Source organism: Nansenia antarctica, assembly GCF_963989245.1.
Source record: "Nansenia antarctica genome assembly, chromosome: 4".
NCBI lineage: Eukaryota > Metazoa > Chordata > Actinopteri > Argentiniformes > Microstomatidae > Nansenia > Nansenia antarctica.
Window position 1 is genome coordinate 57,608,496 of NC_137689.1, and position 23,014 is coordinate 57,631,509.

At 47.5% G+C, this 23,014-nt stretch overlaps 2 protein-coding genes across 3 annotated transcripts in view; both read right to left on the bottom strand.

The window, feature by feature from the left end:
* atp6v1b2 (ATPase H+ transporting V1 subunit B2) overlaps positions 1-2,466 on the bottom strand; it is a gene marked incomplete at both ends in the record, with an annotated part of 8,033 nt that extends 5,567 nt beyond the window's left edge. Inside the window, 3 exons of the mRNA XM_080530200.1 lie at positions 1,514-1,612; positions 1,977-2,032; positions 2,328-2,466. Of these exons, the coding sequence (XP_080386326.1) occupies positions 1,514-1,612; positions 1,977-2,032; positions 2,328-2,466 (294 nt within the window). The remainder of the gene's footprint in view (positions 1-1,513; positions 1,613-1,976; positions 2,033-2,327) is intronic.
* A 2,046-nt stretch (positions 2,467-4,512) lies between these two features.
* On the bottom strand, positions 4,513-7,873 carry dusp11 (dual specificity phosphatase 11 (RNA/RNP complex 1-interacting)). Of its 2 annotated transcripts, none has more exons than XM_080528307.1 (10): positions 7,739-7,873; positions 7,459-7,560; positions 7,275-7,350; positions 6,556-6,687; positions 6,297-6,390; positions 6,131-6,191; positions 5,865-5,911; positions 5,636-5,711; positions 5,302-5,436; positions 4,513-5,161 (listed from the first exon to the last, which is right to left on the bottom strand). In XM_080528307.1, exons 2-10 carry the CDS (start codon positions 7,491-7,493, stop codon positions 4,765-4,767), a joined length of 1,053 nt encoding a protein of 350 aa, XP_080384433.1. In that variant the 5' UTR covers positions 7,494-7,560; positions 7,739-7,873; the 3' UTR covers positions 4,513-4,764. The 2 variants fall into 2 exon arrangements, with proteins under 2 accessions (XP_080384433.1, XP_080384432.1); XM_080528306.1 differs by having other exon boundaries at positions 6,297-6,420.
* Positions 7,874-23,014: the final 15,141 nt, after the last annotated feature.

Here is a 23,014-nt window from a genome sequence, read left to right on the forward strand (position 1 = left end):
GGTCTATCACACTCTATATGTGCGTGGATCAAGGACTTCCTGACCGACCGCCCCCAGAGGGTGCGGGTGGGCCCCCACACCTCCACAGCCCTCAGCCTCAGCACTGGGTCCCCCCAGGGCTGCGTGCTAAGCCCCATCCTCTACAACCTCTACACCCACGACTTCACCCCCGTCCACCCCAGCAACTACATCGTAAAGTTTGCAGACGACACCACCGTGGTGGGATGTATCTCGGGGGGGGACGAGGCGGCGTACAGGGATGAGGTAGAGCAACTGAGCAAGCTGTGCAAGGTTAACAACATGCTGCTAAACAAGTCAAAGACCCAGGAGTTCATCGTAGACTTCAGGAGGAAAAAGTCCGAGATCCAGCCCCTACTCATCGACGGAGAGAGCGTGGAGAGAGTCTCAACCCTCCGATTCCTGGGACACAACATGCGGGATGACCTGGCCTGGAAGGACAACACAAAAGGCACCATCAAGAGGGCACAACAGCGGCTATACACCCTGAGATGCCTCAGGAAAGAACACAACAAGCAGGAGATACTGGTGGCCTTCTACCACGGCGCAGTGGAGAGCATCCTCACCTACGGCATCTCCAACTGGTTCCACAGCTGCACAACAGCGGAGAGAAACGCGCTACAGAGAGTCGTGAGAACAGCACAGAAGATCACCGGTGCCCCCCTCCCCTCTCTGGAGGAGCTGTACAACACACGCTGTCTCAGGAGGGCCTCCAAGATCTCCAGGGACCCGACCCACCCTGGGCACGTACACTTTGTCAAGCTGCCCTCGAACAGGAGGTACAGGACCCCGGCCGCTAAGACAAACAGACTGAAGGACTGCTTCTACCACAGGGCCGTCAAGGCCCTGAACACAGAAAAGGCCTAAGTTCTGGGCCCAGGACAGTCCGGACGGATTGTATGGCAGCTAGTGCTGAGGCACAAACATGTACATTTTCAAGCCTGCAAACTGTGACACTTTAAAATAATGTGAAAAAATAATTTTGTGCAATATGACAACCCTAGTTGACTATCTGTGCAGTATAGTACAGTGGATTGTGTACATAGCCTTTATTGATGTAAACCAGCTCCTTACCTTCTTGTGATTTTATGCTTTTATGCTTTTTCTAAAATAAAATAAAAATCTCTTTTCCTAACACCAGGGGAGCCACCCCTCCTAAATTTCGTTGTTTGGTACCTGTACTGTAGCAATGACAAATAAAGTCCATTCCATTCCATGACATCATGGCTTTGACACCTCAAGACATTCCACAGAGCTCACAGCCAATTTCCTTCTGGGGGATGGTAAACTCAAGATGACTGGGGCAGAATTGAAATATATACTCCCCATCCGTCTACTCCATTTGAACGCAATAAGCCGGGAGCATATACCATTTGTGAAAGGCAACACGCTTGGTCCCACGAGATTACAGATGATACTCAAAATATATATATACACACACACACACACACACACACACACACACACACACACACACACACACACACCCACTCACCTGCACCACAGCCTTTGAGCCTTGGACCTCCAGCACCTGTCCGCTCCTCTTGGTTCCATCCGGCAGGGTCAGGTGGACGATCTCAGCGTACCTGGGGAACTGGTAGAAACCATGACAACAGGGTTAACAGCCCTGCTGTGGTGCCCTGGGACCTCTAGTGCCCCCAGGGAGTCAGAAGCACTGCTTAATAGCACTGTCATCTGAGGCACTAAACTATCTGTCTCCTGTGGCAATGAAATACATTTATAAACACACAGTGGGTCTGGGTGGGGGAGGGAAGAGAGACAAGACAGGCAGGCAGGCAGGCAGGCAGACAGACAGACAGACAGACAGATAGACAGACAGACAGACAGATGGGATCTGCCAAGGGATCACATGGTGACACATGCACATACAATCATAGTCATGTGACAACTGAATGGAGAGAGATAGACATGTCTTTGGAATGTGCACCATCTCTTACCTTCACCTGGTCCAATATCACCAGAGGCCCATTTACACCAGACACTGTTTTATAGGCTACAGGGAGGCAACAGAGAGAGTGAATGCCTGAGTGAATGACTGTGTATTTATCATGGAAATGCTGAGATCATGCTGCATGACCTTCTACAATATTATGTCTGTGTGAGCAGTAGCAGTGTACACCAAACACATCAGGCATAAACCAATCATCAACATTTCAAATGGACGTTCGGTCAGCAATAAAAACACATAATTGGGTTTGTGGCTGAATCATCATTCAATCATTTGCTGCAGAGTCAGAGTGCGCATCTTCGCATCCAGTCTTTTCTGGTTAACGGGGAAGACGACTCACTCAGTCGGGGTTGAGAAATGTAGTCACGGTTGACAGCCATGGCGTGTTCCCGGGCAGCCGTTTTGTTGTTCCCGGTAACGGCTGAGGAGAGCTCGTTCATGGCTCCGTTCACCATCCCTCTGAGCGCCTTCATCGCCATGTTTACACCAGCAGGAGGAGAGCAGAGTCGTGACAGCAGCACTGCGCATATGCCGTCTACTTCTACCCTCAAACTCCAGACTTTCAACTCAAAGCAGGAGTCGGAGGCGGGGTCAGACAGACAGACACCACGCGTGGTGTTCTCGTGAAGGATGACTCCAGGATTTTGGGAGTCGACCCCCGCCTCCGACTCCTGCTTTGAGTTGAAAGTCGATTCCGACTCCAACATGTCAAACTGTCCTAAAATGAGTCATCCTGCCATGTCAGGATGTCTGTGTGAGTGTTTAAAATCAGGTTAGATTAGATTATATACAACTTTGTTTATTGTCATTGCACAGTATTCACACAGAGTAAGTAATGAGACAACGAAATGCAGTTTGGCATCTAACCAGCAAAAGACATGATATTGTAGACAGTGTACTATTACAGTATAGGTAGGTATTACAGTCAGTAGGCTATAATTAAATGAATATAATAAGTGAATATACTTAAGATAAAGTACAGTTGAACAAGGGCAATAGGTATTGAGGTGTGTTCCATGACATGTAAGATGCATAAATAGACACCAATATAATAAATATGGTATAAACAATTAGTAGTGCAAAAAGCTAAATTGAGTGTGTAGCCAAGTAGAGGTATGGGGGAGGGTACCCTGATACTGGGAGTCAATGGCCCAATCCTATTTCTCATTTTGACCCCGACCCCTCGTTTTGGAGGGTTAAGTTACAAGGGGTAGTGGTTGAAAATCTTCCTCTATGAAATGCAATAACCCTTGAAGACCCTGATACATAATCAGTAGGCCTAGTAGCCTATCATAGAAAAGCGTGGACGCTTGTGATTAGTTCACAACTTAAGTTTTATGCTATCGATCAAAGAAGTCATCAACTAAAAAAGAACAATGCTTAATTACCAGGCCCGTTCATGACAGAATAGCGGTGCTCTGTAGGCTAGCAACCTGTGCTCTTACCCTGCCAGTCTGCACTGATATTAGAGGAACGGTAAGAAGTGCAACAACTTAAATTTAAGTTTACATTATTACATGTTCATAAAAACTTTGGCTGTCATATGTCATCAAAGGGGGGAAATGCAACATGGATATATGTCGAAACGCGGGACTGCCATGCACAAATCAGTCTTAAAACATTGTTGTAACGTTAGATAGATAGCTAGACACATTGGCATAATAGCGTCTATAATACATTGAAATGACATTAAACTGAGATAATACGATGGTTATCATAACTTCTGAAATTTTTATTAATAAAGAAATTAATTACATTTGTGGTTTTCTTTTCCTGCTTGTCACTATCTTGCCAATGAAGGCATTCTGGGAAATGTCAACACTATGTTAACCCTCGGTTTGGAGTGTGCATCTGAAGAAACAGTTTGGAGGGCTATGTAAGCCCTACATGCAAACAAGAATCGGGACACCCCTATCCTACACGTGAATGTGCAAAATGGAGAGGTAGGGCTAAAATGTAGGGCCACGGGGTGAATTGGGATTGGGCCCAAAACGAGGGGTAGGGGTAAAAAAGGGAAATAGGATTGGGCCTAAGAGCTGCAGGGAAGAAGATGTAGTGTGCTAACGATGTATTGGGAGAAGATCGCCATTCCCTAGGAGACATTTTTGTTAAACAAAAATGTTTGCAGTGGAGTCACTCTAGTCTAGTGGGAGTCGACTCCACACCACTAGGTGCCGCTAGCCATGGTGCTGATGTAAAAAAAAATGCTATAAGAAAATAGCCTAATCAAAAGGTACACATTACTTGACATGGTCCTTATTGTAATTACACTTACCCTGTAAAGTGTCACAAGTAAATTGAACTTTTGCAGAGTGATGCACCACACAGATGTTCACCTTTTTATGAAGTGTATAGAGATTGAAATGGAAACACTAAGAAATATACACTACAGTTCAGCATACACTAACACATTTTCAGTGCAACAATGACAAAATGACAACACCAACGCTGCTGCTGTATCAGTCCCCACTGTCTTTATTAACGTCATTAAATCACGAGAGGCCTCGTGTCCATCTGAACCCAGTCAAACACAGGCACTTCATGTATTCCTCCGACTGAGAATGCAGGAGAAAGGAATCAGTGTCTGAAAACATTTCACATCTCAAGTAAAAAGTAAAAACCTGTTTAAAGAGCAAATAAAACTCAAAAGCCCTTAATGTTAAAACCAATGTACACTCTGGTAGACAAACACACTTGTTGACACACGCTCCCCTCTCTCACCTTCCCTCTTCTCTCTCTCCCCACTCCCTCTTCTCTCACTCTCCCTCATATGTGCTTCAGAAGCGCTTGTGTCTTGGGCGATGACGGGGTTTCTTCCTAACAGTATCCTGCTCGCCAGAGGGATGGGAAAGGTTGTCGTCTCTTACATCATCAGTCCAAACCGGGTTGTGAGAGGGGACTGGGTAAAGAGGGGGAGCAGGAGGATAAAAAGGGGGAGCAGGAGGATAACGGGGTCTCCACCTCTCCTGATGGAAGGGTGGTCTCCACTCCTCTGTGCGAGGGGATCTCCCATGCCTGTCTGGAAAGAATCCTCTCCTTCTCTCATCTTCCCATTGGTGTCCTCCCAGGGTCCACTCAGGGTGGGGTGCTCTCCACTGGTACTGGTTTTGAGGTGGCCGCCTACCGTATGGGGGCTGGGGGGGAGGGAAGTGGGGGCCACGGGGGTGTAGAGGCCTAGAAGAGGGAGAGAGAGAAAGAGCAAGAGAGGGGGAGAGAACGTTTTTAAAAAAAAATATGTAGGGACAAATAAGGACCAAATGTGGATAAACACGACAGAGAACACACGACAGAGAACCCAGGTGAGCTGAACTCACACAGAGTGGTTGCGGTTGTTGTCTGCGTGTGGCCATCTCTCATAGGGTGTGTCACAGCCAGATGGAATGTCCGGAGGCCGACAGGCAGCGAGGCCTCTGGTTGGCTCCTGCTCTGGCTCCTCTATCCCCTTGTTGCTACACAGAAACACAAGAGAAATTGAGAAAAGGATGGTTGGATTGAGAGATGGATGACACAAAATAGATGGATCGAGAGATGGATGACACAAAAGACATAGATGGATGACACAAACAATAAAGATGCAACCGTGGAATAATCAACACAGCAGCACAAGAGTAGCGAGAGTGATGCTGTCTGTTGTGTGAAGCCTCTCACCTCCTCTTTCGTCCAGACTGAAGGTCTTCCAGGTAGTTCTCTCTCTCTATATTGTGTCCCCTTGAAGAGTTGAACACTGACAACATAACAACACAGGCGTAGACTTCAGTACACACACAGTCAACTAACTCACTCACTCACTCACTAACACACTCACACACTCACTCAAACACACACACAAAAGTGTTATTAGTAGTAAAATAACAAGCTCTTAGGAGCCAGCACTCACAATCTACAGCCTCTTTCGGATCCATCCGATCCACATCTATCAAGTACCTAAGGGACAGAGATAGAGGTTATAAAGAAAGGCTATATTGTCAGGGCTCTGGACAAATGTTGAAACTGTAAGGGCCAGTTTTCCAGCCACAGCGCCAACCATAGGGTAAAATGCATCCATGAATATTTTCCATTGGAAATGTGATTTAGTACAGGGGTAGGCTTAATCTGTGTGTGGGAATCAGACCTAAGAGTCCACAGTTAGCTGATAGAACATACCTACAGACCATGTAGCCAGTGCGGTTCAGACCATGGGTGCAGTGAACTCCAACCAACTTGTCTGTGATAGAAAGACAACAATGATTGACTTGCAAAAATGTATATCATTGAATGATTATAAAAAATATACTGTACACCAGAACCCCAGCAGTCCATCTGAACTGACCATTATCTGAATTATCTCGTAGGAACCTGCGAACAGCCCTCTTGAAGCTGAGAATTGTGTCATCGGTGGGAATCTCGTGACCCGCCGTGAAGATCTTCAAGTACAACAATGAGTCTGGTATGTCCTACGCATGCAAAGGCAGACACACAGACAAAAGAGCGTGCACACACACACACAATCACTCTTTATCTACACCATACAAAATCAGGTACATATAGAGGAGCTAAACCTCTGTGTGTGTGTGTGTGTGTGTGTGTACCGCTGGTCTGTAGTAGCGTGTAGTAAAGGTTAGGTCTATGATGAGGCCAAGCTCCTGTCCATCCTCCTCCAGAGCAGTCAACAGGTCCCAGTGGCCAAACACTTCAGGGGGAGGGACATGGCGACCCAGGGACTGGATGGACAGAATGAGTACAATGGACATAAACATTCAAATCAACATTCCATGGTGGGTTTACAGCTTTATTAACAACCAATGTATGGATGGTTTCTTCTTCTTCTTTGTTATATGTTTTGTGATGCGCACTAAGGCCGTTAGCATTGCTGACGTTTTATTTTTATTTTATTTTTGTTATTTTGGTGTGTTGATGTTTTCTTCTTTGTTATATGTTTTGTGATGGTTTCTTTTTTTACATGTTTTGTGTGGATCCCAGGAAGAATAGCTGATGCTTTGCATCAGTTAATGAGGATCCAAATCAACCAACTGAACTGACATTGGAATGTTCAGTCAAATGATGCCTACTACAATGTTGAGTACTCAATGTGTGTTCTACACATGCAATAACCCCTCTAATGTCCCCTTGTTGGTCTGAAAGGAATAGAAAGGGTCTAGCCCAGCCTAACAGAGGGTTGGATAGAGCCATTACCTACAGTACATTCAAATAATTTCAGATGTTGAGCTATCAAGAACTCCCTGGGCAGAGGGGTTAAACTTTAAGGGGTGTATATGGAACTGCACAGTGAATGTCTGTGATTCCTTACCTGTTTCAAAGGGACTTTGAATGAGACAAACCGAGTCCCAGGAATCCTCTTCCCTACTGCCTGGTAGTCCTCCCATCTAGGCAACACATCAGCATTAGACTAGAGCTTACAACAACAATCATCAACACACAGAGAGGGACCATCCAAACACATTAGTAGTTACTAGTTCACTATGTGTGTGTACCTGTCCGGTATCCCGTTTTTCTTGTTTTTCGACATCTTCCTTTCGGTTCCAGATGTGGTGACCAAACGCTTATACCAGGGGGCAATGGAGCAGCCAAAACATCTGTAGGATAAGTTCATCAGAATTAGCCAGATAGATAACGTTTCGAACCCCGTGGAGCTGTCTATCTATCCCTAGGCAACTGGTGCGACCCAGGGGCAGATGGTAGGGCTTCTCGCTAGCCGAGACGAGGAACTTGGAGGAGTATGGCTCCTTCAGCAGAGTCGGCTGTACAACTCACTTGATATCTCACCGCATAAAAACACGAACGCTTCCCATCGGATGCCACGCCTTATTTTATTATTGTATATATACAAATCTGGCTCCATATATCTTCTGTTAAATAACAACTTCACAGGCTACCCACAGAGACAGGCTTTCCACGTTACTGCTGCCGCGCATGTGGATGACGTAATCCTACGTGGATGAAAAATACTCAAATCTCTATAGGAGCTAGTATCGATCTGCTGCCATCTACTGGACAATCATAATCCTACTTTTAAAAAAAATGATTTATAGTTTTTATTATTTTCAATAAACAGACAATGAACAGACATACATCACAAGTAACAGTTGACGTTGGACAATAAATTAAAAAGACAAAAAATAGACACAACAAAACATGAAGGTGATGTACAGCAATATAAATCTACAGCATTGTCTAACAATCATACTTATAGCAGTTTACTTTCACGTTTTACATTTGGGATATTGCTATTTATAAATAAATAAAAGTAAATAGAAAATAAAAATATTGCTATTTACATGAGCTGGAGTTGCCATTATTTCTCAATATATGAGTGATACTGCCCCCATTTCAAGCGGTAATCCTCCACCTTATCTAGCAGCCTATGATAATTGTTCTAGGGCTGCCAGCTGCCCAAGAGAGATGTGCCACAGAGACGGTGCTGGTGCTGATGAGGCCTTCCACTCTTTAACCAATAGTTTCCGTCCTAGCATTAACGCAGTCTGGATCCAATTGGCGAGTGGTGGAGTCACCTCACTTAATGCTTTGGGGTCACCCAAAATAAAAAGACTGGGGGTGAACGGAATGTCAAGGCCAACAATTTTTTCCAGAAAACCATGTATGGCTAGCCAAAACTCCTGGGTTTTTGGACATCCCCAAAGCATATGCACTAGAGTACCATTCCTGTCACTACACCTCCAGCACTCCGAGCTGTCAACCAGACCCACTCTATGTAGCCTGGATGGTGTCCAGTAGATTATATTAATAATCTTGAATTGGATCAATCTCGTTCGGAGTTCCCTTGACATTTTTTTCCCATTCTTGAGAATTCTTCCCCATTCTGCCTCTGTAAATGATACATTTAAATCTGTTTCCCATGCTAGTTTAAGGGACCATATGTTTGGGTCTGAGGCCACTAGGATCCTCGAGTAGTAAGCAGAGGCTTCATGACCTAGTCCAAACATTTTCAAAAACCATTCAAGATTCGCAGTGTATCACCACTAGGTGGGGCAATTATGGGGGAGCCAAATGTTTGCACCATTAAGTGTCTTAGCTGTAGATACTTCCAAAATTGATTGTATGGTAAATCAAATTCCCTTCTAAGAGCCTCAAAAGATTTTAGCGTTCCATCCTGATATAGGTCTCCTAGAACTTCGATACCTTTTTGAAACCAGGGCTTCCAAAAGAAGGGCGATTTATCTATACACAGCTTAGGGTTCAGCCAGATCCCAGCAGACTGGTGAAGATAGGGGTCAAATTTAAAGATGTAAGCAACTCTCTTCCAAACCCATTGTATATGGGACAAAATAGGGTGCGATCGATTCTCTTGTACCAGCAACAAAACATTAGGTATGTACAGCAGGTAGGACAGGTGGGGACATACACCACAGGTGGGGGCGGGGGACAAAACACCAAGTATGTACAGTGGGTAGTTCGGGTCTTTTAATCTGATTTTTGATTTAGAGGGTCCAGTTACGGATTGCAGCCTCCTGTAAATGTTTTTTGAGAGTGGTTTTGAAGGTGGGCAGTGTTTTGCACTCCTTTAAGATTATAGGAAGGGCGTTCCACATTTTTACTGCATAGTTTGCAAACGAGTTTAACCCTTTGTTTGTGGTGCAACGCGGTTGAACGTGGTTCGTGGAGCTTCCTCTGGTATTGTATGTGTGGACGTTGTTCACTTTTTGGAAGTATGTTGACAGGTACTTGGGTGTCTTTGTGGTGTAGCGTATCTTGAAGACACAAGACAACTGTCTGGACAGTACAATCCATTTGAGCTGCGAGAATTATTCACCTTACCGCTGCACAGATAGACAAAGGGTATAAGTCCATTCTGTTAACATTAGGTCTACTCTGCTAACAAAGACTATTCCAGTTGATTTGTCAGTTGTTGTGCATTATATTTTTGGTGTGTTTGCAGTTTGCCCTTTAATACAAGTTATATATATATTCTCATGCTAAAATCGACTGTAAATCCAGATTCTAAAGTTGATATTCTTCCCCGTGGAGCATGCCCCCATAACCTGTGCCCCATGCACCCAACATTTTTATCACCAGCCGCCACTGTCTACTACCCCCCGTACTGTTTCTCTTGAGACATCTACTACCCCCCTGTACTGTTTCTCCTGTGTCATAATTGTTAACAAGAAAATCGTCCTTCCTCTAGCACGACGACTGACAATGGCCCCTGGATTGACCTTAGATTACTTTTTCCTACTAAGACTGGTGGATAGATGATTCACTTACTTAGTCAAATGTATCTGTTGTAAGTAGCTTTGGAATAAGGCGTCTGCTAAATGCCAAAACATTTACACACACACTTATAAACTCTGGAAACAGACGATGCTAGGAGTATGCCCCAAGGTACTTTTATTATTTACAGAGCTTTTCATTAATCAGTCTAATTAGTTGGTTGTCTAAGGCACAGTATAAGGTGGCATAGCCACATACACGTAATATTTGACATCATTATGGTTAAAGAGCCCATATTAAAATGCATACTACTGTGCAAATCCTTATTAAATACATAAGGACATTGGTGTTTGTATGCTATGCTTTTCTCATTCAGTCATTCATTCATTCATTCATTCATTCAATAATAGATAAATAATCAAGACTATCCATATACTGTATGGTCGGAACCATATATATATACACTGAACAAAAATACACTTTTGTTTTTGTTTTTCCAATTTTTCACAAGTTGAAATCAAAGACTTTTTCTATGTACACAATCTAAAATGTGCAGTTTTATCACACAGCAGAATGCCACAGATGTCACAAGTTTTGAGGGAGCGTGCAATTGGCGTGCTGCCTCCAGGAATGTCCACCAGAGCTGTTGCCTGTGAATTGAATGTTCTTTTCTCTACCATAAGCCGTCTCCAAAGTCATTTCCAATTCCAATTCCAATTCTCGGAAACGCCTTTGGAAACGGCTTATGGTAGAGAAATTAACATTCAATTCACGGGCAACAGCTCTGGTGGACATTCCTGCCAATTGCATGCTTACTCAAAACTTGCGACATCTGTGGCATTGTGCTGTGTGATAAAACTGCACATTTTAGAGTGGCCTTTTATTGTAACCAACTTAAGGCACATCTGTGCAATAATCATGCTGTCTAATCAGCATCTGGATATGCCACACCTGTCAGGTGGATGGATTATCTCAGCAAAGGAGAAGTGCTCACTAACACAGATTCAAACAAATTTGTGAACACAATTTGAGAGAAATAGGCCTTTTGTGTACATAGAAAAAGTCTTAGGTCTTTGATTTCAACTCATGAAAGATTGGAGCAAAAACAAAAGTGTTTAATATTTTTGTTCAGTGTATTTATAAAACTGCCAACAGTAGGTGGCGATAAAACATTATGTCAAACACCCCAGAAGAACATTAGGAGCATGGTGGGCTTCTTGAGCGACGAATAAATGTTGCCTCTGGATGATGTAAACAAAGGAGATAATGGCGCATACTCTAACGTCACAAACCAAAAACGCAGTTTGCGTGTGGACAAAAGGCCAAAACGCAGACAAAAAGCTATGTTTAAAAAAAATACCTGTGTACGTGTGCAAAGGGCTGTCTCTTTAAAAAATGATTCTACAGCAACTCAAAAAGTTTTGGGTTCCTTCATCTGAACACAGGAGTGGTTTTCATATGAACATTCTCAATAACACTCTTTAGGACAGTAATACAATCTGGGCTCCAAGGTCAACAGCACTGGAGGTATTAAATTGATTGAATAATGAATGCCAGAAAGTCCATGCTTCTGGTGTCCCAGCCAGGTCTAGATCAGTCCCTGATTGGAGGAGGGAAACAAGTTGTGCTTGAAGAAGACTCCTCAATGTCGGTTTATGATATTTATTCAGACAAAGATGTCAACACCCTGTGGGTGGGAATACAGCGTATGAGTAAATACAATTACCAAAACAAGACATACATAACAAGATATAAACAAACATGAACGATTACTGTTAACCACAATCTGATAATAAGATACATATAACTAATAACAGACTTACGTAAAACAGGCAAACACGTCCTAAAGAGAAAGGAGAACTCCGTGTGTCCTCGGACCACCTGGCATCCAACATGGCACCCACAACTTCTCCTAACTCTAACCTCTTAACAGAGAGTACTAAACACATAAACCAATACTATCGCCCCCTAGCGGTCGGGAGTACACTCCACCCTGCATCCCCCCCAGACCGGGGAGCCACGAATCCACGTGGGTCCACGGGCTCAAATCCATTGGCCAGACTCAGCTTCATATCGCTTAGGTGGCCTCCTAGCACGGGCCGGCCGGGCGGGCCGCAGTGGCGACGGCGCAGGAAGAGGTGTAGCGGGAGCCACACCAGCGGGAACTAGGGGCGCGGGGAGAGACGACGCCCCGCCTGAAGGCCCTAGCAGAGAGGGGCCCAGAACAGCAACACGGGGCCCATCCGTCCCCAGCCGGGCGTCACCCTGTGGCACCACTGGACCAGAGGGGGTAGCTAGGGGCAGAGAGTCCAGGGAGGGAGGAGGCAGGGGAGGCGGCGACGGCAGCCGCTGGGTACATGGGGCGACTGGCGTGTAGCCACGGAGGAACCGCCGGTTGCGCAACGTCAGGCGACCTGAGCCATCAACTCTCACCCGATACTGATCGTGGCCAAGCGACTCCACCACCACCCCAGACCTGTCCCACTTATTGGGGCTCGGGCCCTGCTGATTCTGGATAAACACCCTCTCACCGAGTGCCAGAGGGCGAAGTGGTCTTGAATGAACCCCCAGAGACTCGGTGGTACGGGACATCCGCGTACGAAGGGCATCCTCCTTCACAGCCCATGCCTGACGCCAGAGAGGACGGATATGCGGGTTCGAAAACTTCTCCAGCCTGTTAACGAAGGAGAGCGAGCCTCGAAGGGGGTGACCGAAAATGATCTGTGCTGGTGAGAGGTTGCAGTCTGGGTCGGGTGTGTTACGCAACTGTATCATCGCGCGCAAGAAGCGATCCTGGTCGAGACTGCCCGCCGGGCCACTGTTGGACATCAGAAGCCGCTTCGCAGTCTTAACAGCGACCTCCGCTCTCCCGTTAGACTGTGGGAAACTGACGGAGGACACACGATGCCTGATCTGCCATAGGCGGAAGAAGTCCTGAGTGTGGCTTGCCATAAATTCCGGGCCGCCATCGCTTGAAAGCTCCTCAGGCACCCCAAAGGTCCGGAAGAATGAGCGGAGGTGGCGAACAAGGCCAGCTGCGCCTCCAGCATCAGTCCCGGCCGCAGCGCCCAGGACCTCCACCCAGCCTGAGAGCCGATCCCCGACGACCAGGTAGTGGCGGCCCCCGTAATCAAAGAAGTCGGCAAACACTGCCTCGAACGGGGTGGACGGTGGCGGAGATGACAGAGGGGGCGTAGCTGCCTGTGATGGAGCATTGCGGTTGCAGTCCGCGCACCCGGTCCTGACAGTGCGGATGTCCCCAGACATCCCAGGCCAGTAGACTATGGCCCGGGCGTGCTGCTCCATCGCCGAAACCCCCTGGTGGGCAGCATGAAGGTGTCGAAGGACTCTCTCGCGGAGGGATAGGGGAATCACGACGCGATCCTGATACAGCAAGACCCCGTCCTGCGCATAGATGGAGTCACAGACCGGCGACAAACTCACCACGGCAGGGTCATGCGCGTCCACTCCGTCCCCGTGCTCAATCATGTCCAGCAGGCGGCCGAGGCATGCGTCAGCCGCTGTCTCTTGCGCGAGGAGGGGCCAGGAGACGGCGCCGAGCTCCTGAGCATCGACGCAGATGGAAGCCATGAGTGCCAACTCGACAGTGTCAGGCACGCCTGGCGGTTCCAGGGAGAGGCCGCTAGCCGAGCCCGAGGGGGAAGGGTGCCTTGAGGCAGCGTCAGCGGCATGGTTGCTTACGCCAGGGAGGTAAACAATCTCGAAACGCCATGGGAGGGTACGCTGTTTAAGCCTGAACAAGCGTGAGTTTGTGATCTCGTCGAGTGTGCGGTCCCCGAAGATCTTCACCAGGGGCTTGTGGTCGGTGACCACGACGAGATCGTCGCATCCCTGCGTGAAGTATCGTGCCTGCTCCAGACCCCAGGCCACGGCCAGGGCCTCCCCTTCGATAGCCGCATAACGCTGCTCCGCGGAGGACAGGAAGCGAGACCCAGCGAGTGTGATTCTCCAACCTCCCGGGCAGCAGTCCGGCACGCCCGAGGCACAGCTGCAATGCTGTTGGAGAAGGAAGTAGCCAATGCCTCGCCTGGACCAGTCGGGGCGGAGGCAGGTGCGCTTCTGCATGTCATAGATCTCTACACCTTCGCGAATGGCCCCAATTATGGCATGCTTAGACGCCTGGAAGGCCTCCTCCAGCTCGGTTGACCATGCGAACTTGCAGCGTGGGCTGAGGAAGGGCTTGAAAGGAGCCATAGTATCGCGCAACTGGGCGTAGTTAGTCACTTGATTGACAAGGCCGAACCAGCTTCTGATATCTGTCGTGGAGACCGGGCTGGGGAAGTCCCGGATGGCGTCCAGGTATTTGGGAAGTGGCTCGATGGTAGCGTCCGACACCCTGAAGCCAGCGAAGTCCACGCTCCTCTGCGCAAACTGAAACTTGCCCGGGTTCAACACGACGCCTGACCGCCCGACACGTGTCAGGAAATCGATGGTCCTCCACCAGTGCTGCTCCAAGTCGGTGTCGTAGTGGACCGTGTCATCCACACACCGTTCCTTGCGTTCAAAGTCTGAGAGGATAGCGTCAAAACGGCGGTTGTAGCCATCACCCGACGAGAGGAAACCCTGTGGTGCCCTGGTGTAACGCCACCGGCCAAAGGGAGTGATGAACGTTGTCAGATGACGGTCAGACTCGCGCAGTGGCACACTGTGATAACCATTCCAAGCGTCCGTGACTGTCTTCCAGGTGCCCTTCGGGACACGACGTGCGAGGTGGAATGGGGACTCAGTGGCGAACGTCTCACGCTGGCAGAACTTATTGAGAGGGGAAAGGTCCACGGTCCTGCGGGGGGACCCGTCGTGCTTCCGGGTAACCACCATCCGGTGGCACCATGTAACCGGTTCGCCATACGGCACACGCTCGATGACACCAAGGGCCTCGTCCCGGAGAAGGTCGTCGTGGACCTTCTGCTGCCAGTGGAGAGGCACACCGGCTGCGGTGTGGCACGCTTTCGGCGCGGCAGCAGGGTCCACATGCATCTCGACGGGCGGCCCCTCCATGCACGGCAATGCCCGATGGGGGCACGTGTTAAATGTAGATGAGGCATACCTCTCAATCAACCACCCCTTCATCCTGCTATTGTTCTCAGGCTCGCAAGAGAATGGCAGCGCCGCGGGGCGTGACGGAGGGACTGCACGCTGTGGACACGAGCACCCGGCGTCATGGGGGTCGCTCGGGCCGTCGCAGCCGCCGTTGGCGGACCTCAATGCATTCACAGACAAGGGCCGACCCGGCGAGGAAGGGGGGGCAGGATCGTGCGTGTCCCTGGGTCGCCCCGCACCACCTGTTGGGAAGTCCTTAGGCAGGAGGCTGAGGTTGAGCAGCGACTCATAGGAGAGGTACATTCCCCGGACCGAGCTGCTCACATACACCATTGAGCGGCAGGACGACACCTCGCCGCCGTTGGAGACCGCCGAGAGTGTAGCAAAGAATGCGCCATCAATGGCTATGGGGGAGCGATTTGCAGCCGAGAGGCTGAGGCTAACAGGGCGCAGGTCGTCACGCGAGAATCCGCAGGACAGGTACTCCTCTAACGACCAAATGTCCGACTGCGCACCTGTGTCTGCGATGGCGGACACCTCCACCATGTTCCCCGAGGGCCGACAGCCGGCGCCGCCCCCCTGACCCACCGGATTGTCAATCGAGACGGAGATCAGTGCCCGGGGGTGTTCCCTCAGCCTGGCCCGCCTCCATTCGCCCTTGGAGAAGATATGGTGCTCGAGTCTGAGAGGTGCCGTTGTGCGGCGCCGACGATGGTTCCCGTAGTGTCGATCTGGGCGCGCCTCAGACTGAATGACCGAGAGCTGGGAGATTGGCTCCGACTCCAGGGCGGCCTGCTGACCGTTAGACGGCGTCCGCAGCCACACCTCGGATCCCATGGTAGCCTGCTGACCGTCAAATGGTGGCAGCCGCCGCTTGCGTCGACGGGCCTTGAAGCAGTCGACACAGAGCTGGTGAGGCCTGATGTTCCATCCGCGAGACCCCTCTGTAAAGACATGGAACTTGTTCTGACACCCTGGGCACACGGCTCGTTTTGCCACATCAGCTGGACTCGGGGCCAAGGAGGGGCTCCGCTGTGGGCTTGGCTGTGGGTCCTTCCTCAAGCGCTGGAATGAGGAGACAGCCGACAGGGCGGATGATGGAAGGGCGTTACGAGCCATCTCCTTGCCCTCGACGAGCGCGACCACATCATTAACGGGCTTCAGAAGAATGTCAGGCGTCCCTAACGCCTCGCGGCGTATGTCCGGGTCGTAGATCCCATTAACAAGGACATCGCGGATGATGTGATCAGTGTAGCTCACACTCTTGCCACACTCGCAGACAGCCACGTAAGAGCACGTCTCCGCCTTCCCACGCACTCTGGCAGTAAAGGCGCGGAATGTCTCATCGCGTTCCTGGCGCAGCTGAAGCAGCTCTGTGCGCAGGACGCATGTGGCGACCGGGACAACGGCCAGCAAGCGCATAGCAGCAAGTAGTTCCTCTAGAGCCCCAGAGGCGACGTCCGGGTCCGCTTTCAACAGGCTGTCTCCAAGTTCGATCCCCGCGCACTGAAACAGCTGGAACGGGGCCTGGGCCGCTCCAATGCCCGACCCCGCCCGGAAGACCTCCCACCGCCGGACGAACACGTTCCACTCCTCCGTTGAGATGCCGGTGTCAACCCTAGGCCGCTCCATCCTCGGGCCTCGGGGAGCTGGGGTCTGAACCGCCGCACCTCGATGGAAATGTCCATGGTTTGTCAGCAAGACGATGGCGAGTGCTTCGGACACGTCTCTGGTCTCGAAGTCGCAGCCGGGGAAGGGGCATTCCACCTTCATGGTGTTGACATGAAGAAGACTCCTCAATGTCGGTTTATGATATTTATTCAGACAAAGATGTCAACACCCTGTGGGTGGGAATACAGCGTATGAGTAAATACAATTACCAAAACAAGACATACATAACAAGATATAAACAAACATGAACGATTACTGTTAACCACAATCTGATAATAAGATACATATAACTAATAACAGACTTACGTAAAACAGGCAAACACGTCCTAAAGAGAAAGGAGAACTCCGTGTGTCCTCGGACCACCTGGCATCCAACATGGCACCCACAACTTCTCCTAACTCTAACCTCTTAACAGAGAGTACTAAACACATAAACCAATACTATCGCCCCCTAGCGGTCGGGAGTACACTCCACCCTGCAGTGCTGCAGAGCCCAAAGCCCAGATCTGAAGACCCTTGCTTTAGCTGTGTTTAGATAACACAAGTTCAGAGAAAGTAGGACAACACAAAGAAAGAGAAACAGATAGGCAATCAGAAATTCACATTATAACAGAGATTGGGATGCATGTTTGCACTGAACCATCTTGGCATCATCTGAGAGTGGATGTTCATTGGTGGGGTGGACAGACACCCTCTTATCAGAGGGAGAGACAACCAGGGCCAGGGGCAGGACTGTGAACCGGGTACCTCTGTTCAACAGTGCCTAGTCGCCCGGCCAGGTCAGCACCAGGCCCGGATTCTGAATCTGGCGGCTGACGTACAGTAGAGATGGCAGTGGTTTGGGGGTCCAGTGTCCACTTTGGGGACCCGTACTGTTTGTGAGGTTGAAAGGTATGTTTGTTTATGTGTGTGTGTGTGTGTGTGTTTGTGTTATTCCATCTCATCCTGTAGTAGAGGGTCTTGGTCGTTGGGTGAAATCGTCACATTGGCATCTGGCACGGTTGTCCTCTTACATTGTATCTGTGTCAGGAGGGGAGAGGTATTAGGGAGAGGTGGAGTGTGAGAATAGATATAGAGGCAGATACATCATTGACAAATGTTCTATGAGAGGAGAAACAGAGATCTATTTTCCAAAAGACAAGCTGGGTAACAATAAGTCTAGTTTGGGGATAATCTGTCTCAACATGAATACTGCCTGGCATGGCAACTGCACTGCCCTCAACCGCAAAGCGCTACAGAGGGTGGTGTGGACAGCCGAGGGCATCACTGGATGTAAGCTTCCCTCCATCCAGGATATATACAACGGTGTGTCAGCAAAGCCCGGAGGATTATCAAAGACCCCAGCCACCCCAACCACAGTCTGTTTGACCCCAGCCACCCCTACCACACCCCAACCAGTCTGTTTGAACCGCTGCCGTCCAAGCGAAGAGGGCTAACCAACAGCTACTTCCCCCAGGCGATCAGGCTCATGAACAAGCCTACTGTAGACAATTGGCTATCCTCCCCAAGCACATCCCATATATATGGACTCCCCAAACCTTAAGCTCACAGCCACTTTACTACTGAACTATCTATTATTACTAGTGGCACCATTAGTGTATCCCGTCTTACCTGTACTATAGTCACCTTTATTTTTGTATTATGCCTATAATTCTTTGTCACTTATGTCCTGTAGGCCTACTACTGTCACTTTTTTATCTTGAATTATAATTGAATTATTATTGCCTTATGTCTTGTGCTGCAATGCAATGTAAGGAACTGAAGCCTAAGAATTTTACTCTTACACACATAACAATAAACTTGAAACACACACAGGCATAAAACGTACACACACACACACACACACACACACAGGCATAAAACGTACACACACACACACACACAGGCATAAAACGTACACACACACACACACACACACACACGCACGCTACAATATTTGGGATGACATTTCAAAAGTAACACTGCCAAACAGTCAAACAAGGGACATGACCCCTCCTAAATTTCGTTGTTTGGTACCTGTACTGTAGCAATGACAATAAAGTCCATTCATAAAGTCCATTCATTCATTCATTCATGACCTCTTTATGCAGCATTCGAGAGGGAGGATCACAGGGAGGGAGGGATGATGAATGCCTGATGGTAAAAGGGTGTGGGTGTGTGTGTGTATGTGTTGTTTCAAGCCGCATTAGCCAGTCTGCCCCTCACTAATTTCAACGTACCTTTTCTGTCTTTTGAAAACCTTGAAAATTACAAAATAATTATTGACCATCAGAAGGGTTGATAACTGTTTTTACAGGCAAGCCTGCATGCCTCCTTAGCGCAGTAGGTAGCGCGTCAGTCTCATAATCTGAAGGTCGTGAGTTCGATCCTCACAGGGGGCAGGGTTTTTTCGGCACTCTTAAAAGAACATGAGAGGGTGATGTAATTTTGTTTATTTTCTTGAATCATTTTCTATTCTAATCTGTCATATGTAAGATGAAAGCTCCCCAAGTTCACTCGCTATTTCTTTTTTCTTTTCTTTTTTTATTTGTTTGTTTTTGTTTTTGATTTACTTTACTTAATATAAAAAAGAAAAAAAGACTTTGGTCATAGGAACTGAGTTGATTGTGATATGTTGAATGTAATGACGATTGTTGACCAATGACCATTGACAATAAAATAAAAAATTCAAAAAAAGAAACAGCTGTATTGCAGTCTACTTGCTTATCTCCTAGCCTCCTACACTGTCTCCTATGTTTTATGGTAGCCAGGACCACCACATGGAAACCTGAAAACAAATGGGCTTATCCTTGTATTTGCACTAGAAAATGTCTTTTGACAAGTTTTGTTTTACAATTGTTTTGCCAAGCTTGGAAGTTGACAGGGAAGTCAGAGACATTGATTGCTTTAAAATTATAGGCTATTCTATACAATAAGAGCTTCTTAATTTTTAAGTAATTGAGTAACTTGATGAAACCTGACATTGTGGAACAAAGCTGTTTTGAGTGCCTGATGCCAGAGGCTGTAAATAGTGGTATATGTTACGGTACATGTGGGAAAACGGTACATGTGGGAATACTAGGGTTAGGGTTAGGTGCTAGGGTGCTACTGTTAAGGTTAGGGTTAGGATTAGGGGTAGGGGTAGGGTTAGGGGTAGGGTTAGGGCGGGGGTCGGCAACCTGCGGCTCTAGAGCCGCATGCGGCTCTTTAGCGCCGCCCTAGTGGCTCCCTGGAGCTTTTTCAAAAATGTATGATTTTTTTTTCTTTCTTTTTTTTAGATGGTTTCTGTAGGAGGACAAACATGACACAAACATTCTTAACGTTTTCCAATGCTGTAAAAATGTGCAGAATAAATTTGCGTCATAGCTGTGGTGCTATTGTTATTGTGTAAAGGCCACCGTAGTCACGGTGCCAGGCAGGTGGCTGTTGCGAACAAACCGGCGGGTGTGTGATGGGCCATGTACAGCGAGGCACGCTCTCTCACTTCCCCTCCCTGAGAGAGTTCAAAGAAGCCCATCACGATCACACACTCAACGGTGATTATTTACAAGGCGCTATCGTTGATATGCAAACTGCATTTGGGAGCAGATTTAGCGAGTTCCGAAAGGAAAAAATGTCACTATCTTTCCCTGTCACACCCCTGGAGATTGACCCGTCCTTATTGAACACATTCCCAGGAGTAAATCAAGCTGACCTTGAAATGGAAATGGCCGATATAGCTGACAAAGATTTATCGGTGTCCAAGTTCAAAAGTCTGACAGCCGAGCTTGAAGACGTCACTCGCCAGAAAGCCCAGCTTGCCCAAAGCCACAAATGGAGCGAAATTGAAAGCCTCCCGAGAAACTTGTGTTTGAAACATGGAATGCTCTTCCTGACAGTTATAGGAACATGAAGAAATATGCATTTGGAGTATTATCCATATTTGGATCAACATACCTGTGCGAGCAGATATTCTCAAACATGAACTACATCAAATCCAAATACCGCACCCGCCTCACAGATGAGAGCTTGCAGTCCTGCGTGAAGATTAAAGTTACATCTTACATGCCCGATGTTGAGAAGCTGTCCAGTGAGGTCCGAAAACAGAAGTCACATTAAACGGGTAAGAACACAATCCTGTCATAGGCACATATTTAGTAACAAAGTGGCTGTTTTTATAAAGTGATTTCAGATTTTTGTCAGTACGGTATATATTTGGAATGACACATAGGGATATTATTGTGTTTTGTTGCTCAGGTCCGAGGATGGCTGCGTTGTATTGTGCGTGTCAAAAGAGAAGAGGATGCTGCTGTGTTTTACCCTTGACTAGTAGTTCTGTTCAGTTCACTTCACTTCAGTTCTAGCACTGACTTACTTGGCATTGGCAGAAAACTAAAGAGAAGAGGACAATGCACAGAAATCGAACTTAAACTGTATTATTTAAATGTAATATACTTTACCTTTTCAAAAGACTGCTGTTTTATTGTTTATAATTGTAGGCTGCGTTTTAACTGCAGGCTGCGTTTTATTGCACTGTTTGCCCAGATAAGGGGGAAAAGAGAAGAGGATTGTAATTGTATATTATATATAAGACTTATATGTTGTATTCGTATTGTATTATTGAGGGTTGAAGAGGACTGCATTTTATTCCATGAGGAGGTCTGAAATTACAGGAGGCCTATTATGCACGTTCCATTTTGTTGTTGTTTTTTCGAATCCTCAAAATAAAAATCACATCAAAAATTTGATTTCTTTATTGTAATTCTATAATTTCATCAATGCAACGAAACATAATACATTAATATTGTAATGGAAGTTAAACTTAAAGCACCGTCGTACAGCAGAGTAGTCACGTGGTGCGTCATTCTCTCCAGGGTGCGCTGCAGCGAAAATAAACATTTAATCATGAATGCTCATTATGTATTTGTAGCCTACCTAGTCATTTTTTTGATAGTAGGCTAATATAGCTAATATAGACACTTACAGCATGTGTTGCCTTCATTATAAGGCTTATATAAGGCTTTAATTTTTTTGCGGCTCCAGACAGATACGTTTTTTGTTTTTTTGGTCCAATTCATAGCTTTCATGTGACGTCACAGCATAGTGGAAACGCCCACCTGACGGGCAAAAGGCACTTTTTGCAGGCAAAACCCACGGGCAAAACCCACTTTTTGCGGGTTAATAACTTTGATTTCCCGTGGGTTAGGAAAATAATTCCAACGTGTCCGGATAGAGTAGAAGACAGGGAATCCAACACTATTTGAATGGAGTCGATCCTCCACTCCTATCACCGTGGACACAGCAAGGAGCGAATTCCCGGATATAAATATTCCCTCGCCTCGCTGACAGCGGGAGTTGGGAGTTTCGTCCAGCAGCCAGTGAACGCCCGGTTGATCGAGTTTCATATTAAAAGTATATCTTCTCGGGGTGTCAGCGCGGTGGTTAAGGGCTCAAAATGACCGTATACTGATGGTGAATTTAGCAATAATAGTCTTATGTTTGTACCACCTCCATAACCGGTGTTATTCACGGGAAAAGCCGGTCAAGGAGGCACCCTTTGCAGGTCAATAACTTTGATTCTCCGGGGGTTAGGAAAATAATTCCAACGTGTCCGGATAGAGTAGAAGACAGGGAATCCAACACTATTTGAATGGTGTCAATCCTCCACTCCTATCACCGTCGTGTATCTTGATAGTTCTTCATGAGTGAGGTGGTCTAAATAGTAAGCAGCCATGTTGAGCGATGTTGCTATGATACTTTTTGCCCGTCAGGTTGGTGGTTGCTAGGGAAGAAACCACGTGACTGAAAGCTATGAATATGGCTCTTTCAACATTTTGGGTTCCCGACCCCTGGGTTAGGGGTAGGGCTAGACATGCCAGCATGTACCAAGTGGACGTAGCACCTAACCCTAATCCTAGTTTTCCCACATGTACCGTATTCCCACATGTACCGTAACATATACAGTAAGTATGTATACAGGTGATCTCAAACAAGGTTTCACGATGCTGCCTTTCCCAGAAATGAGCAGACTAGAGGAAAGAACAGAGTTACCTAATACAGAGTCTGTCAACGCATGTGATTCCTGGCACCACCTTTAGCAGTTAGGGGTGTGGCTTCACCTGTCTTATCCTGTATGCAGGTGAGATCGCCCTTTACAAGAGTAGGGCTGAG